The sequence below is a fragment of the Eulemur rufifrons genome, chromosome 15, assembly GCF_041146395.1.
Source record: "Eulemur rufifrons isolate Redbay chromosome 15, OSU_ERuf_1, whole genome shotgun sequence".
Taxonomy (NCBI): domain Eukaryota; kingdom Metazoa; phylum Chordata; class Mammalia; order Primates; family Lemuridae; genus Eulemur; species Eulemur rufifrons.
This window is the reverse complement of record NC_090997.1, coordinates 78742422-78759844: the sequence shown is the minus strand read 5'-3', so window position 1 is coordinate 78759844 and position 17423 is coordinate 78742422. Positions and strand designations below refer to the sequence as shown.

The following is a 17423-nucleotide window of genomic DNA, read 5'->3' as shown; positions in this document are numbered from 1 at the left end:
TGTCATAACACTATAGGTAATAGGCAAAGGCTAAATGTCTTTATAACCGGCTATCTTTTTAGAAGTAACTAATATTTAATCTCGTTTACTTGCAACTACATTGTGGATAAAAACATGAAATGAATAGCCTATAGATGCAGATGTCTCTAGAATACCACACATTTGGTAAAAATATTGTAAAGGGATTGCTTTGTATATTCATGACCCAAAGCATATGTTACTGGAATGGGATGTATTATTTCAGAACTGTCCTTAGCTCTTGCTTTGATGATTAGATTTTATGCCTGGGTAATTACACTTTAGAATCAAGATGAATTATAAATAAGATGTATAATGGATTAGAGGCAATGGATTGTGGAGAACACCTCAGGTACCTTATTATGAGAGATAGGCCTTTATTTCCATAATCTCTCCACTAAGATATTACTGTAATTACTGTCTGTAAATAGAAGCTTAAGTGAAAGTCATGGTACAAAGGCGAAGCCACCAATACAGATGGTAGTTTGTACATATTCATAGGTTTTCTTGATTTTATTCATTTATCATTTGCTTTATGTGTGCTAATTTATATTTTCATATAATGATGGAAAATGACTAAAACTAATGGGAAAGCATGTTTTAGAATGTACTATTTGAAAAGCCTATCAATCATAATAAAAAGGGTATTTCACATTTAAAATTTGTAATGGAAGGTGGACTGCATTAAAATAATTTGCTACCCTACTAATATTTTCGTTCCTAAGTGAACAGCATTATTTTAAATAAATGTAGGAAAAACACAGCTGTAATAACTTTCTCTTCAAGATATCTACAGGTCAACCTTGACTACTTAATAAATATCTTTTACAGCAAAATAATAGTGTCAAATCAGAGAATTTTACAACTTCAAAACCCTAGTGCTGGGAGTATATCCATTTGGCTCCTGAAGTGAGTTGAGGTTAAGCAGGTTAGTAGGAGCTAGCTTACCTCACAGGACAAGCCAGAATAGCCTGGGGGACAGTCACATTTTTCAATCAAGTGAGCTGCAGGAGTTACTGCTGTTACACGTCCTTGTTCAGCTACCTCCATGGAGATTTCAGAAATCCTGAGGAGAACAAGCATATACTTAGATCACCACACCAGTCAGTTATGGTCATCTAGTAAACAATCCTCCAAGAAGAAACTTCTCAGGTTTTCTTCAATGTCTTTCTAGTCTTTCTTTTGTCTTTAATTGACAACTAATTGTATATATAGTTGGTCCTTGAACAAGATGGGTTTGAGCTGCATGGATCCAGTTTTATATGGATTTTTTTTCCGCCTCTGCCACCCCTGAGACAGCAAGACCAACCCCTCCTCTTCTTCCTCCTCCTCACTACTCAATATGAAGACTATGAGGATGAAGACCTTTATGATGATCCACTTCCACTTAATGAATAGTAAATATATTTTCTCTTCCATATGATTTTCTTAATAACATTTTCTTTTCTCTAACTTACTTTATTGTACAAATACAATGTATAACACATATATAAACCATGCATTGGTCAACTGTTCATGTTAACAGTAAGGCTTCCAATCGTCAGTAGGTTATTAGTAGTTAAGTTTTTGAGAGGAGTCAAAAGTTATACATGGATTTTTGAACAACTTAACCCCAGTGTTGTTCAAGGATCACGTGTATTTATTGAAACAATAATGCAATGTTTTGATATGTGGATACATTGTAGAACAATTAAACTAAGCTAATTAACATATTGTTTTAAAGCTGCTTAAATTCTAGGGGCTCATGTGCCACATCTTATTACTGCATTTTTGCTTCCTCAAAGGTTATGATTACACATTAGTAAAATATTCACATAAATCATAAGAAGTTTAGTAAATTGGATGTCCGATACCCTGTTGAGAAGTTATTATAAGGAGTTTTTTCCCATTTCTTAAAATATGAGTGGCTTCAGGTTGACATGGCCAATTAATGAAACATTTATATTTTTGCAAACAGACAACCCAAGGTCATTTCCCATATAATATCTCCTGTAGTCACTAGTGACATTGCTTTTAATTTACTACCATTCCTGATTTCTTCCTCTAAAGCCTGTGAATGTCCTTTCACGAACTTTAGAAAACCACTTAGAAAACAATGATCAAGTATAATCTAATAATATTGATTTCTTTCTGAGGATAAAGAACCTTTCAAATTAATAATTTGTTAACTTAATTAAATAAATCCTTTAAGTAACTTCATTCACCCTTCTTGGAAAAGTCCTTATAATTGAAAAAAAATTATTCACAGTTAAAATATTGATGTCCTTTTCATTAATTTGAAAGTATACATTAAAAAATATGTGCACTCCATAAATTCAGGCTATTTCATGACTGACTAACTGGTAACACAAAAATGTTCTGCAAATAAACTTTAAAATGAGACAATGAATAGTTTTGCTTCAATAAAAGGCACCTCCAACAGCTTAAGGAGTTTGAATCATAAACTTTATAACAAGTATAGGTAGGTTTTATTGAAACTGAATTATGAATGTACATTCTGGCTTTGCTAGCATTGTAATCTGCACTCTGAAAATCAGTCAGTCTTTATGAAACACACATTCAGTTAAAATTCAGGTTTCACTCTCCCCTCCTTACAGTACACACAGAGATGGTGAGCTGTAAACAATCCACTCCCCTCCTGCAAGAAAGACTCCATCTTTATGTTGTCTGAGACTCTTTGTGGGAGTAAGAAGGTAACTTGTTTGTTGATAAGTCCTGGCCACTGGCATCTCCATCGTATTTTATAGCCCGAGGAGCGACTAGTGCCATCTTCCCTTCTCTTGCACATGCATGCATACAGCACACCAGCAAGTGTTTACAAATCAAGTGAAGCTTGAAGGGCAGCAACAATAGATATTTCTGCACTACACCCTTTTTCTCAGGGGATTAGAGAGCACCAATTTCGACTGCATCAGGGATTTGGCCACATTCTGGCTTCTATTTAAATAAATACTGAAATATAAAACTTATTATTTTCTTCAAATAAAGGTAAAAGGAGACAAAGGAAAAAAAGAAAACAGAAAAGAAAATGCCAGCATTGGCAAAATGTACAAAGTTCAAATCTCAAACCACATGCTAACTCTTAAACTCTTTGCTTCTGAGACTAAAATTTGCAACAGAATAAAAAAGACGCAGGGTTATGTCTCAATTACTTTCGGGGGGAATATTCAAATCTTTTTAACTCTTGTCATGGTTCTACTGTCTTACAAAACCAAGTGCTGATGATCTGCATTATTTATTGTGATCATTGCTGAACAATGACTCTAGTTTTTAATTGAGCTGAAACGTGAAATATTTATTTATTCTAAAATTTGAAGAAAAGGTCACTTAAACCAAAAAATCTCATTTAGTGAGGTATGTGAAATAGTGTGATCAGAGAAAAAGACATATGGGGACAAAAAAAAATACACAAAGTGTCACAGTGTAGCCAGGTGAAATCAGCGTGAGAGAGGCAGAGAAGGTACAATGAAAGATGCATGACAACATTGTTTCCATCAAGTCCACTAACAAGATGTTCTGTGTACCACCAGACTCTCACTGCAGTGCAGAACAATTTGCAAAATAATCTATTTGCATACTCACAAAATTACCTGGTATCTCCTATGACATACAAACCTGCTATGGCTTCTGCCTGCCACCTGATTTGATATTCTAAAATAATTAACAATATAGCTGACAGAATTTTTAAAGTACATGCTTTTTTTTATTTCATACAAAAACAATCTCCTATTACAGTGAGAAATATCAAAAGGAAACCAAAGGAATACAGATTTAAAAGAGAATTTTGGTCCTTGATTTACTCTTTTACTAAAAGTCTCCACATCAATGAGAAAAGCAGTATGGATCCTCTGTAGAAAATATTAATTAAAGGACTTTCTGCTCTATTATGTGCTTAGTACAGTATAAACATTTAAAGTATCGTATTTTTATATTCATTAGATTCCCATTGAGAGGTTTCATAATTTTTTTGTTTTGTATTCCTAGGCTGGTCTAATAATTTATAAAATGAGATTATTTATGAATATATATTGATTCCATATTCTTAAAGAACATAACATAAACTGACATGAAAGAGAAATTGAGATTATGTGTATGAACTCAACTCTCTGCCTCCATGGTATAAAATTTATCTACATATGTGTGATATCTCATTCCATATCACTGGATAAGGCCATGTGTGTTCATGATGTTGAAGTCTCCTGGATCCTCCATGCGTTATTCTCTCTCTCTTTTTTTTTTATATTGCTAATATTTTCCTTGCTTCTAATCCCTTTCCCATGGTCTATAAACATGCTTACTTTTCTCACAAACAATCAATCATCCCTTGACTTTTGTATACTGTGCCCTTGCTTCCTTTTACGTTTATGTTCATGGAAAACAATAGTCTACACTCACAGTATTAGGTTCACATGTCTCATTCATCCTTTAAACATTTGAGATTATTTATGCCCCAGGACTCCACTGAAACTGGTATCATGATTGTCACCAGTACGGTCCTAACTGTCAGTTCCAATAGGCTCATTTTAATTAGACTCTTTGGGTCATATAAAAACCATGGATACTCCCTTGAAGTATTCCCACCATTTAGGTTCCATGATACCATGTTCATTCTTGCTGATCTTCTGTGGTTTTTCTTTTAATGTGATTACCGATGATGTATGGAAAAATCATGATGCATAGGAAAATGACAATATTGTATGGCACACTGGGGTGAAGACATGAGAATGTTCAGGGTTGAAGGAGGTGGGACCAACTTGGCCCTGCCTAGTTCCCCTGATGGGAAAAGGAAGTCATTTTCTCAGCACTCTTATAACCCAAAGACAGCACAACAGTGTATTGCATATGACCTACAATACATGTTTTTCTGAATTTCTGACTGGCATCTTAAACTCATCATGTCTAAGGTAAATGCAATTTTTTCCCCCATAAACTGCTTCTCATGCTATTTTCCTGTTTTTTTTTTTTTTTTTTTTTTTGGTGACTGGTAGTAGCTTCTCTCAGGTCACATGGAAGCCACCCTTGGCTTATCTACTATCATCACACTCAAAAACCAACCACTTCTAAATCTTTCTTATCTGATGTCTTACTGACCTTTCCTATAGACTTCCCCATAGAAGAAGAACTTGGGTATTTTCTGTTAGAGTTTACCTGCTTTGTCGCATAATATTTCCATAAGTAGCCTTTATCAGAATATAATGAATATCATATAGTATATCCAAGAAGTCTTCACGGGTCACAGTTCTACTGATTCGAGGATCATCACCATAATATTTCCATTCTTTCTGTTGGCAAGAAAAGAAACCACTCTGACAAAACTGAATACAAAACCATTGGCATCTTTGTACTCAACAACTAATAATATTACCTCTGTCATTTCAATTTCATGCCTGGTCAATTGGCCAATTAGAGGAGCCGCCATATGCCTGATGATAATTCTAGCATGAGTAGGAGTCCCACCTCGAATGATAACTTGAGGATTATACGTAGAGAAACCTGTCTCTTCTCGAGCCTCAAAATAGATTGCGTACTTGAGTTTGCCCCCATAGGCCATCAACTGACAAAATAAAATGGAGAGTGATGAGTTAGATGAATCTCCAAATGGCATGATTCCAAAAAACATATTTTATCTTGTCACGTGACTTCAAAGTTCTTGTTCTTACCTTCTTTCCTTCAAATTGTTCTGGAAGCTTCCAATAGAAAGGTTCCAAATGGAGATCTTGTCTCACTAGACTCATGTTTGCAATAATCTCTGGATGCTGAAAAGCAATGCCTTTCGTGGTTGTGTGCTGCAGGGCCTCATCCACCAGGGGTAGAATGGTCTGCTCGGGCTTCAGAGTCACCTTCACGGGGTCAAAGTATAGCAGGAGGCTGTTTAAGTTTTCTGGACATTCCTTTAAAACTAAGTTATGGACTGCATGTCTAACCTGCAGCCCCTGTCCACATTCTGATGAGGCGTTCTCAGAAGAAAGAGAACTCACACAGTGGGCTGGCAAGGCAGGAGATAAAGTTTTTTTGACTAGTTTGCACAGTGAAAGCCACAATATCTGTGAAAATTGGAGTCTTTTACACTAATAAAAGTAGAATTAAAAATGAACAGGCGCCCACCCTAAAATTTGATGATTTCCTAAGGCTGGTTGGAATAAATGTTCAAAAGTTTGGTTTTCATGGCAGTGTTAGCAAATATCAACATTCATGCTCTGGTGCTCTGACTCTTCCCATCGCAAACTGAAATGGTTCTCTCGTAATGCTTCCCTTTCCCACTTGGCATCTATTTCCTTTTGGACAATACGTGAACTATTTTTAAGAAAGAATAAGAAAGGCATTTACTCCAGCTGTCTAACGGCACGTGGCCCCTTTCCCATTTCTAAATGTGCACAGGGGAAAAGGTTACTTAAATGTTTTGCCATTTCCTACTACCCCTCAGCGCCTGACTAAAAGACACCAGCAGGAACTAACATTATACCATTACACGGCTCAGCGGTTCCTTACTCACCCACGTCCGGATCAGGCCTTTTGCTTCAGAGCACTGAGTGGTAGCGCCAAAGCAATAGCAGCTGCTGCAGCCAAGTGGATTCCTGGCATCAAGTCCAAATTTGCCAGGCCGGCATCTGTCACAGTGGACGCCTTCCACATTCACCTGAAGAAAGATGAGAGTCCCTCAGAGTCCATCATGGCAAAGAGATGGGGAAAATCAGGTTGAGAACGAAAAATAGGAGCATACTCTTTTTTTAAAAAAAAAAAAAAATGAAAACAAAAGAGCACTGAGTATTAGACTCATATCTCAAAAGGCATATGTAGTTGAATCTCATTGTTCATGGGTCTTTCCAAATTGCTTTCTTTATAAATAAGTACATTCCTAAAGGTATTGTATATTATTTTTTAAATCTAAGCGGCACATTTCCTACAATTCTGCTGCAAGCAATATGAAAGACTCATGAGAATTTCGAAAACAAAATAAAAATATTGATTCCTACACAGTGCTGTTATTCGAAATTGTAAAAAATCAGACAGGAGGTTAAAAATGTACATTTATATAATTATTATAACGTAATGTATATACATAGATATAACATGTATTAAATATAATATGGGACCTCAATTATAAGATGTAATAATGCAGCATTGAACTCTGTTTTGGCTGCGGCCTTTGACAGTAGAAGCTGCCATTGCCCTAAACCCTCAAGACTACAGTAACAAGCACTGCCCCGGTTTCATCCCCCGTTTCCTCTGTCCCTCTTTGCGTAGACTTTATCTTGAAAAAATACCTCTGACAGAGTTTTAACTGCACTTATCCTGGGATTGATTTCTCAGAAATATGTAAGGAGAAAAATCCCTTTTATCCTTTTTAATTGGGTCTTTTTCTACACCATTTAACAATATTAATGAGGGCTAAAATTTGCACATAGTCACTGTTTGTAATGACAGTGTTTATACGTGATGAAATTTTACTGAACTTCCACAGCAGTAAATATATTTTCCAGTGTATGGTGATTGCAGATTAACTTTAGGAGAAATGGTTTTTTTTATAAGCTTTCTTATTTAGCTGTGATTTTCTCTGATCATGCTTAAAAGAGCTGTCTTCCCAGCCCTCCCTCCCAGATTATTCTTGTTGAGGCAAAGCTAATATATAAAGAAAAATAATTTGCCTTTACCATCGAAAATGCATCATCTCTACCAACTAGAAAAAAGTCGGGTTTAGGTAGAAAAGCAGTGCTTATCTGTAAGCCAATGAACATATATCAAGGAAAACTCAGGATCTCACAATGACATTTTGTCTGTTTGTTTAGCTTAATGAAGCAGGAATAAAGAACACAGAATGAACTGAAACCTGAGCAGCGGAAACAGAACTGAGTGAGGTTTTCTCTTACTGCATTTCAGTAGCACATACCTTGCAAGTACATTGCCCGGTCTGATCGCTACAGGAGCATTTTTTAGTCTGTGAATCACAGGTCGCAGCATCTGTCCCTGGCAGGAAGCAGTCACAGGGATTGCAGTGAGGGAAGTTCCAGTGACCTCGATTGCACTCTGCACATTTTGCACCAGAAAATTTTGGATGACAGTTACATTGGCCTGTATTTACATTGCACTGTAAATCCAAGGATCCCACTGAGCTGCAGTTACAAGCCTATGGAGGAGATAAAAACAGCAACCATTAATACAGCTTTATGGGAAATATCTTAAAATTTTAATTCTAATGTTTCTATGCTTCCACTAAACACATATTAATCATGTATCTATTATACCCTTTGTACTATTCTAGTTTAGTCACTTGGGAAACATCAGTGAACATAAACATTAAAATTACTTCCTGTGTTTATAAAAATATAAGATTGTCCAGAAATCATAATGCTATGTGCATAAGAAAGAAAATATGTTTTCTCTGACTTTCTGTGGTAGGGAGGGCTTAGGTATTGGTTTTCTTCAAACAGTTTTTGTCTCAAAGATTAAACTTTAGACAAAGTCAATTTACCTTATCATCTTGTAATTGTAGCACTTAAAAAGTTCTACAGAGAACTACCTTGTAGTCTAGCAGAGGGAGACAAGTAAATATGTAAATATAACATGATAGAACAGGAATTATATAATAAGCACAAAATGCTATAAGAATATATAAGGAGCACCAAACCAGACTTGGGGGAGCCAGATGGGACTTAGAGGAGAATTATAATAATATATAGTATTTTGGCATTTGAGCTTTGCTGGTAACCTTTTTTCTTCAACCTGGATGTATACAGGATTTTCTCTATTTATGTAATTCAAATTTTTGCTAGAATTTTTAAAAAACTTGAGCCGGTTTTCATTAATTTACTGGAACATGGTGAGTTCTTTCAGTCTGGGAACATAATTGTGTTTTGGTTCAATGCTGTTTCTTCTTCAGATTTGTCTTGGATTTTGACATCTGGTCTAATTTATCAATTTTCTTCTTCAGGATCACCTATAATTCATCACTCTTGTCTATCTGCCACATCTATAATATCCTAATGTCTTCTGCAATCATTTTCCTTTGCTCTACCTTTCTTGCTATATTTGCCTCTCAAATTTGTTCTCTATTTTACAGTGAAAGTTTTATTGTATGTATATTACCACCAATGCTTATTTTGCAATTTTAGCTTCTTTTGAATAATTTTCTTATGTCTTCTCACTTATTTTCAATTTCTTTTTTTTTAAGATACAAAAGTAGAGAATTTATTTTATCTTTTAAAAGGATGGAGAGAAAGAGAGAGAGAGAGAGAGAGAAGAGACCAGAGAGACAGTATGGCATCCCAAAGAAAGAGAAGAGAGTCATTTTAAATTTCTGCTTATCCACTTGTCTTTTTGTCTTATATTCTCTTTTTAAGGGTTTCTGCAATTAATTTACAGAGCTCATATCTGCTTGCAATTTAATAAAAATATCAAGTAGGTTTATAAAATATCACTCAGGCTCTTGGAATAAATCATTTTCAGAGGCCAGCTGTGCCAATTATCAATCTACTATCTCTGTGATCCAAATTCTCCCTGCTTTGTGATCCTGTAGTTAGACCTACAGACGTTTCTCCATGGCCAGCTGGCAGAATGTTAGGTTTAGTTAATCGAGGGCCCTGGAAAGACCACACAACGCCATAGTGGTGGGCCCATGACATTTCCATGCTGGGTTCTGGTTCTTCATTAGTATCTTCATCATATCTTTTTCTTATTATTTAACACAGGAGCCCAGCAGCTCAGAAAGAATCCCAGCTGTGCCCTCAGCCAAGAGGGCACACTCAGTCCCCATGGGCATCTTTCTAACTGGCTGTGGCCTGCACACACACTCTGACCTTGAAGGCTGCTTCTCAGTAGCCCCAGCATGCTCAAATCCTCCCGTAACAATGGGCAGTTTCCCTAGACCAGCACTTGCCCATGAACTGTGGCACGTTTGTGTTCGATTTTGTTTTACCACGAGCAGGCTGTGTGCTCCTGTGGTGGCCACACCCTCTTCAAAGAAACCTGAATGTCAGGCCTGATGCAGGTGGGGAGAGGGAGTGTGCCCCCTCCGACCCCTTCGTTCCTTCATTGACTCCCCTCCCTCAGCCTACTGGGAGTAGCTGCTATTTGTACCTGAGACTTCAGGACTTCTTACAGCTCTCTTTTATCATTTTTAAGAAACTAACCACTTTTTACCAGTGAACAGTTTTTTATATTCCACTTTCCCTGTTTAAATAGCCTGTATGGTTTCTGTCTCCCAAGCGGGGCCTGATTTGGTACCCAAGTGGCTATCACCTCTCTCTGTTTCTGAGTTTGCCACCATATAGTGTTTGTACTTTGCCTGTGACTTAACTCTTTTTGTTACTGTTCCATTTTCCTTCTCAGATCTACAGTTCTATGGCAGACTCATATGCGCAGCACCTTGCCAAATTCCCAGACTCAAGTCTGGCTGGATCTTACTTTGTGTATCTCACAGCTTCCTTGCTCCGCTTAATTCTTACATTCACCACTACCAGGGCTATTCCTGCTTCTGTTTTTGCCAAAAGTAGTTTACTTGTGAGTCTTTGTAGGACGCGATGTACAATCACTGGTTTCTCCTCTTACTGTTTCTTTCCTGCCCAAATTTTTGGTGAAAAATCTTCCCAGATTCTGACATTAAAATAATCATCAAGTCTTATTTTTGGTGTCTTTATAGTTAAGTGCTTTTCTATTTCTTCATTGATATCCAGTAAGAAAAGGCCACAGTAGGTACTGCTACTAGAAGTTATCTTAAACCCAATGATCTAAGATGTGATTATTTGTTATATTACAAACATGGATATAACTTCCAAGGCATGGAATAATTCACTACCGTCACCCCAAGTAACTTACCCTAAGAGAACATCAGATGTGGCATAAAATTTCAAAATTAGGATGATATATTTATTCCTTTAAATATTTTTTCTTTGCCAATTACTTTGAGTATATATTTACTCACTGAACCAAAATGGGCTATACTCAGAAATAGAAAATTATAATATGTTATGGAAACGATAATCATATAATAAATTTACAAAGTCCCGTGAGACATACCTATCTTTAAATAACTAAAGTATGACTTGTCTGATACCCAAATAATTGTATAAAACCAAAGCACTAATTCTTAAGAAATAGTTGACAGTACAAATAGACACTGGGACCTTTCCAAATCAGGAAGTTAATTCAGGAAGTTATAGTGGAGAATAAATGAGACCATTAACCATATGTTTAGATAGCACTATAGCCAACATCAAACTTAAATCATAATTAGATGTAATGTTTGTTTAGCAGTAGAGGATTTACTCACTATTCCCCTGCTAGTGAAAGATGGCAGGCTTTGTATTCTATTTCAATAACAGCTCAAATGATGTGTGTGCTCACACCTCAGCACAGAGAAATTATCCATGACACAAAGAAAAGGAAGCTATAAATTTCAAATCACTGTTCATTTAAATTATAGTGATCTAAGTTTCTAAAATAGTAGAATGCATGCTCATAAATAAAGTATTTGGGAAGGTTCTCAGTTTTATAGTTCTTCATTATGATGAAGTATCTAGCTACTCAAAAATTTAGATTTTAATAGTGATTCTATAGCAATAAAAAAATTTCAATCAGGTTTTTATCAAGATAAAGTTTATCCAATGATCAGTAAAAATGATAGTACCAAACATATAACTACATTTTTGTAGACACTTGTACTGCAATTTTATCCTGATTTATATCCTGAATATTAGGTATCAGTTTTGATTTCAGGAGTTTCATTAGAGTTTGACGATCTGACAGTAGTTTGTGGGTAGAATGGAACTCTCAGAAGTTTACTTAGGGCTTATTCATGAGTTCAGTGATAGAGTGGATGCTTGGATTAAAAGTTGAATATGTAAAAGCTGGTAACAGAAACTCATAGCATTGTTCAGTCTTCAAAATAAACTTGAAACTCTTGAGAAATTTTTGTTTTCTTTCCAAAAATTATGGCTCTATGGAACTTCAAACTTAATAATGCCATTGGGAATAGAAAAAATGAGTGTCCTGTCTAGTTTTTGTTTTCTCTAATCACATGTCTAATTGAAGTCAGATATCTAAACTGTCTTGAGCAATCACCAATACTCTAGTTCTCCTCTAGGTACAGTATATTCTAGACCAGTGTTTAGATGTTTTATCATACATGTAAATATGGTTATAGTCTACTATTTTATGTGTGATAACTCATAGGAAAAAATGATTTACATCTCTACAAGTTATTATCACAGGTCAAACAGGACCACACTTGATCATCATGTTCTAATATTCCAATGTGATCAATTAGAATGACTTCCACCAACATAAAGATTGCCCTTATTTATCGCTCTTAAGTTTAATGAACACAGTTCAGTCCTAATCTTACTTGACCTCTGTGTTGCAATTAGTACTAATGAATATTCTTCTGTTCAGGAGGGATGGGGGAAACAGGGTCTCCCTCTGTTGCCTGGTCTAGAGTGCAGTGGCATCATCATAGCTCACTGAAACCTCAAACTCCTGTGCTCAAGCGATCCTCCTGCTTAAGCTTCCTGAGTAACTGGGACTATACACATGCACCACCATGCCCATGCTGCTCAGGCTAGTCTCAAACGCTTGGCTTCAAGCAATCCTCCCACCTTGGCTTCCCAAGGTGCTAGGATTATAGTCATGAGCACCTAGCCTATTTTTTTTGAACAGTCTCTTCTTGGTTTTTAGAGCACTTACATGATTTACTTCTTTTTTAAGCTGTTAAACTATACAATAACAACAACAACAACAACAACAAAAATCCAAAGACAAAAACCAAGAAACAATTGTTTCCAGCCATTGGATCCAAGTGATCCATGAATAACTAAGCTATTTGCCAGGATAAAGTTCAACACTTTTTGAAGGAATACAACAAAACCCAATAGACAACAATGAAAAATATAAAATGTCTAGCATTCAAATAAAAATTATCAGACATTTAAAGAATGAAAAAAATATAACTTATAACCAGGAGAAAAATTAACCAATAGAAACAGTCTAGAAATAAAAGAAATGATGAAATTAGCAGGCAACTATCTTAAAAGTGCAGGTATTTATAAATATTATAAACTTTCAAGAATAAATAAAAAAATTAGAGTATAATGAAGAGAGAAATGAAAGATATAAAAAAGATCCTAAGGGAAATTTCAAGGATAAAACATACAATGTTTGTAATAAAAAAATATACTCAATTGGATTAAAAACAGATTAGAAACTACAGGAAAAAAAAATCAGTGAATTTAGACACTTAACAGTAGAAACTATCAAAAATTTAAAAATAGGGATAAAAAGAACAACAACAAAAAAATAAACAGAACTTCAGTGAGATATGGGAAAATATTAAGTGGCCAAACATACACATGATGATTCCCAGAAGGTGACAATAGAAGTGAAGATTAAAAAATATTTCAAATTATAATGGCTGAAAAATCTCCAAATTTGATGAAAACTATAATCCCACAGAGCCAACAGATCCAATTAACCCTATGAAAAGTAAACATTAAAATAAACCTGCAAAAAGATAGCATAATTAAAGTGCTGAAAACCAGGTTAGGATGCCATACTTAACAAAAATATCTTTGAAAAATAAGGAAAAATACTTTTTTGAACAAAAAATTGAAAAGAATCATTGTCAGCAAACCTGAAATACTAGAAATATTAATAATAAAGATTAGAGAGGTAGTTAATGGAGGAAGAAAAATGATATGAAATGGAAATTTGGATGTAAGCAAAGGAATTAAGAGCATTGGAATTAATACACATATGAAACAATAGAAAATAAATTTATTTTATTAAAAAAGATAATTGACTATTTAAACCAAAATCATATTATATAAGATATATAATATATAGAAGTAAAATATATGATAACAATAGCATAAAAGATAGGAAAGGGAATCAGAGGTTTACTGTTGTGAGGTCCTTATGCTAAATATAAAGTGGCATAATATCATTTTAAGGTACATTCTGGAAATATAAAGATATATATCCCTAGACAAACGGCAAAGATATAGAACAAATAGGAGGTATATCTAATAATGTAAAAATGAAGAGATGTTATTTAAAAAATGACTCAATTCAAAAGAAGGCAGATAAAGAAGAAATAAAAAAGGCAAGAGCAGCTAGGGCAAGCAAAAGCAAGTAGCAAAATGTAGACTTAATCCAACATACCAATATGTACATTATATGGAAATAATTTAGATACTCCAATCAAAGGCCAAAGTATTAAGCTCATATGAGCACCAAAGATTTAATTATATGTTATATAAAAGAAATACATCAAAATATTAAAAAGAGAGATGGAATAAATGATAGTGTGGAAAAATATATACCACACAAACACCAATGAAAAGAAAGTTGGAATGGCTGAGTGAATATCAGAAAAAAGTACACTTCTGGATAAGGGAGAAAGAGGGACATTTCATAATGACAAAGGCATCAATTTTTCAAAAAGACATAATAATCTCAAATGTGCATACATCTAATATCACTGCTCCTAAATACATGAATCAAAATCTAAGAGAACTGAAAGAAGAATTAGATAAATCAAAATTATAGTTCAATATGCTCAGTAATTGAGAGAACATGTAGACATAAAAATTATTAAGGATTACTGACCTTCATAAAAGATTTCACCCAAAAACTCCAAAACACATATTATTTTCAAGTGCACAAGTTGTAATAATCAAAGTGGACCCTATTCTGGGCCATAAAACCAATCTCAATAAATTTCCAAAGGTCTGAAATAATACAAATTATGTACTCAGACCAATACAGAACTAAACTAGATACCAGTAAAGAACTTTATCTAGAAAATTTCCAAATATTTGGAAGTTAAACATCATACTATGAAATAACCAATGAATCAAATATAAATTAAAGAATATATTAAACTTAATGAAAATTGTAATGCAATATATCATAATATGTGGGTGAAACTAAAGTACTGCCTGGAAGGCAATTTATAATATGAAATGCTTATATTAGTAAAGAAGAAAAATCACAAATCAATTATCTAAGCTTCCATGTTAAGAAACTTGTTACATAAGAGAAAATTAAATTTGAAGTAAGCCATTTTATACAAGTTGTTATATTTATTGGTAAAAATTGTTGATATTACCATATTATTATTTTAATGTCTATAGGATCTACAGTGATAGCCCCTCTTTTATTTATGATTTTTTAAAATTTGTTTCTTCTTCCTTTTTTCCTGATCAATCTTTCTAGAATATCATCAACTTAATTAATCTTTTCAAAGAACCAGGTTTTGGTTTTTTCTAAAGTATTTCTGTTTTCTATTTCATTGATTGTGCAAATTCTTTTGGAATGAAGAGGAAATGTTTCCCAATCATTTCATGAGGCCAGTAGTATTCCAATACCAACACCAAACAACAATATTAGAAGGAAAAAACCCTCCATACCAATATTTCTTATGAACATAAATCTAAAATCATTAACGAAATGCTAGCAAACAGGATCCAACATAATTTAAAAAGGATAATCCCCAATGACCAAGCAGGGTTTATCTGAGGATTGCTAGGTAGGATCGACATTTGAAAATCAATCAATAAGATTTACCATATTAACGGCTTAAAAGAAAATATTTTATAATCATCTCAATAAGTTCAGAAAAGGCATTTAACAAAATTGAGCACACATTCTAGATAAAAGCTCTTAGCAAACTAGGAATATGAGGGAACATCCTCAAACCAATAAGGGGCATCTATAGGCAAAATCATCATCCTCAACTATAAAAGACTGAATGCTTTCCATTTAACATAATAAATAAAGCAAGGGTGTTTGCTTCTACTACTTCTAGTCAATATTTTACTGCAATAGGATAAGAAAATGAAATAAAATTTGCCCAGATTGGAAAGGAAGAAATAAAATTATATTTGCAGATGACATGATTACATAGAAAATCCCAATGAATTTACCAAAAGGCAACTAGAACTAAATTTAGCATAATATACAAGGGTAATGTTTAAAAATAATTATATTTTTCTATTCTAGCAACAAGCAATTGGAAACTGAAATAGAACAAACAGTACCATTAACTTTGCATCAAAAGTATAAAGCACTGATAAATTTAATAATATATATGCAAGGCTTGCACACCAAAAACTATCAAACATTGCTGAGAAAAAAAGACCTAAATAAATGCAAAGTTATGCCATGTTCATATGTTAGAAGATCTAACATTCTTAAGATGTCAATACTTCCCCAATTGATCTATAGATTAAATGTAATCTCAATCAAATCCTAGCAGACTTTTTGGTAAAGAAGTGACAGGATGAATTAAAAATTTATGTGAAAATGTACAGGATCTTAAGTACCCAAAGGTATTGGAAATGAAGAACAAAGTTGAAGAGCTTACAAGAACTGATTTTATGCCTTGCTACAAAGCTACTGTGGTCACGACGGTGTGGTGTTAGCATAAGGGTAGACATATAGACCAATGAAACAGAGTATAAAGTTCAGAAAGGCATGAACATATATGTGATCAATTGATTTTGACAAAGGAATCAAAGTAATCAAATGGAAGAGAGAATAGGCTTTTCAACAAATGTTGAAAAAATTGAATATCCACAAAAAGTGAATTTCGACCATTACCTCACACCATATACAAAAATTAATATTCAAAATGGAACTGGACCTAAATTTAAGAGCTACAACTATAAAACTTATCGAAGAAAATGAAGGAGAGAAATCTTTGCACCTTGACTTAGGCAAATATATATTTCTTCGATAGAGCATAAAAAGCATGAACCATAAAAGGAAAAGATAATAAACTAGTGTATACGAAAATTAGATGAAGACACTAAGTGAAAAGCAAGCTATATTCTGGGAGAAATAAAGTTACAGAACATACATATGTTAAAGAACTTGTATCCAGAATATATAAAATACTCTTAGAATTCATTCCTAAGAAAACAGCCCAAAATAAAAATATGCAAAAGATTTGTAAACACTTCACAGAAGATGTATGGATGGCAAATAAAGAAATAAAATGATTCTTAACATCATCAGGCATTAAAGAAATGCAAAACATATGAATACACACCCAACAAAATGTTTAAAATTAAAAAGTTAAAATTCCAAATGTTGGCAAAGATGTGGAGGGTTCTTGTGAAGAGAAATGAAAGCGTATCCCCACAAACATGCTTTTGACACTAGTGTTCAGAGCAAAATTATTCACAATAGCCCCAAATTGGAAATGACCCAAATGTCCATCAAATGGTAAATATAAACAAGTAATAGAACATCATACTATGGAATATTATTAAGCAATTAAAAAGAACAAACTACTAATATATGCAACAATATGGATGAACTGCAAAAGCATAACGCTAAGTGAAGGAAGCCAAACAAAAAAACCCCCAAACAACATAGAGTATGATTCTATTTATACAAAGTTGTAGAAA

The 17423-nt window shown here is 34.0% G+C and overlaps 1 protein-coding gene across 2 annotated transcripts in view; it reads right to left on the bottom strand.

Moving 5' to 3' along the window:
• LAMA2 (laminin subunit alpha 2) overlaps window positions 1–17423 on the bottom strand; it is a 568286-nt gene that overhangs the window by 192171 nt on the left and 358692 nt on the right. For both annotated transcript variants that reach the window (XM_069489233.1, XM_069489235.1), the window contains exons 23-28: window positions 7907–8143; window positions 6512–6655; window positions 5679–5858; window positions 5384–5572; window positions 5167–5300; window positions 967–1084 (exon numbers count right to left, since the gene is read on the bottom strand). In XM_069489233.1, the coding sequence (XP_069345334.1) occupies window positions 967–1084; window positions 5167–5300; window positions 5384–5572; window positions 5679–5858; window positions 6512–6655; window positions 7907–8143 (1002 nt within the window). The remainder of the gene's footprint in view (window positions 1–966; window positions 1085–5166; window positions 5301–5383; window positions 5573–5678; window positions 5859–6511; window positions 6656–7906; window positions 8144–17423) is intronic.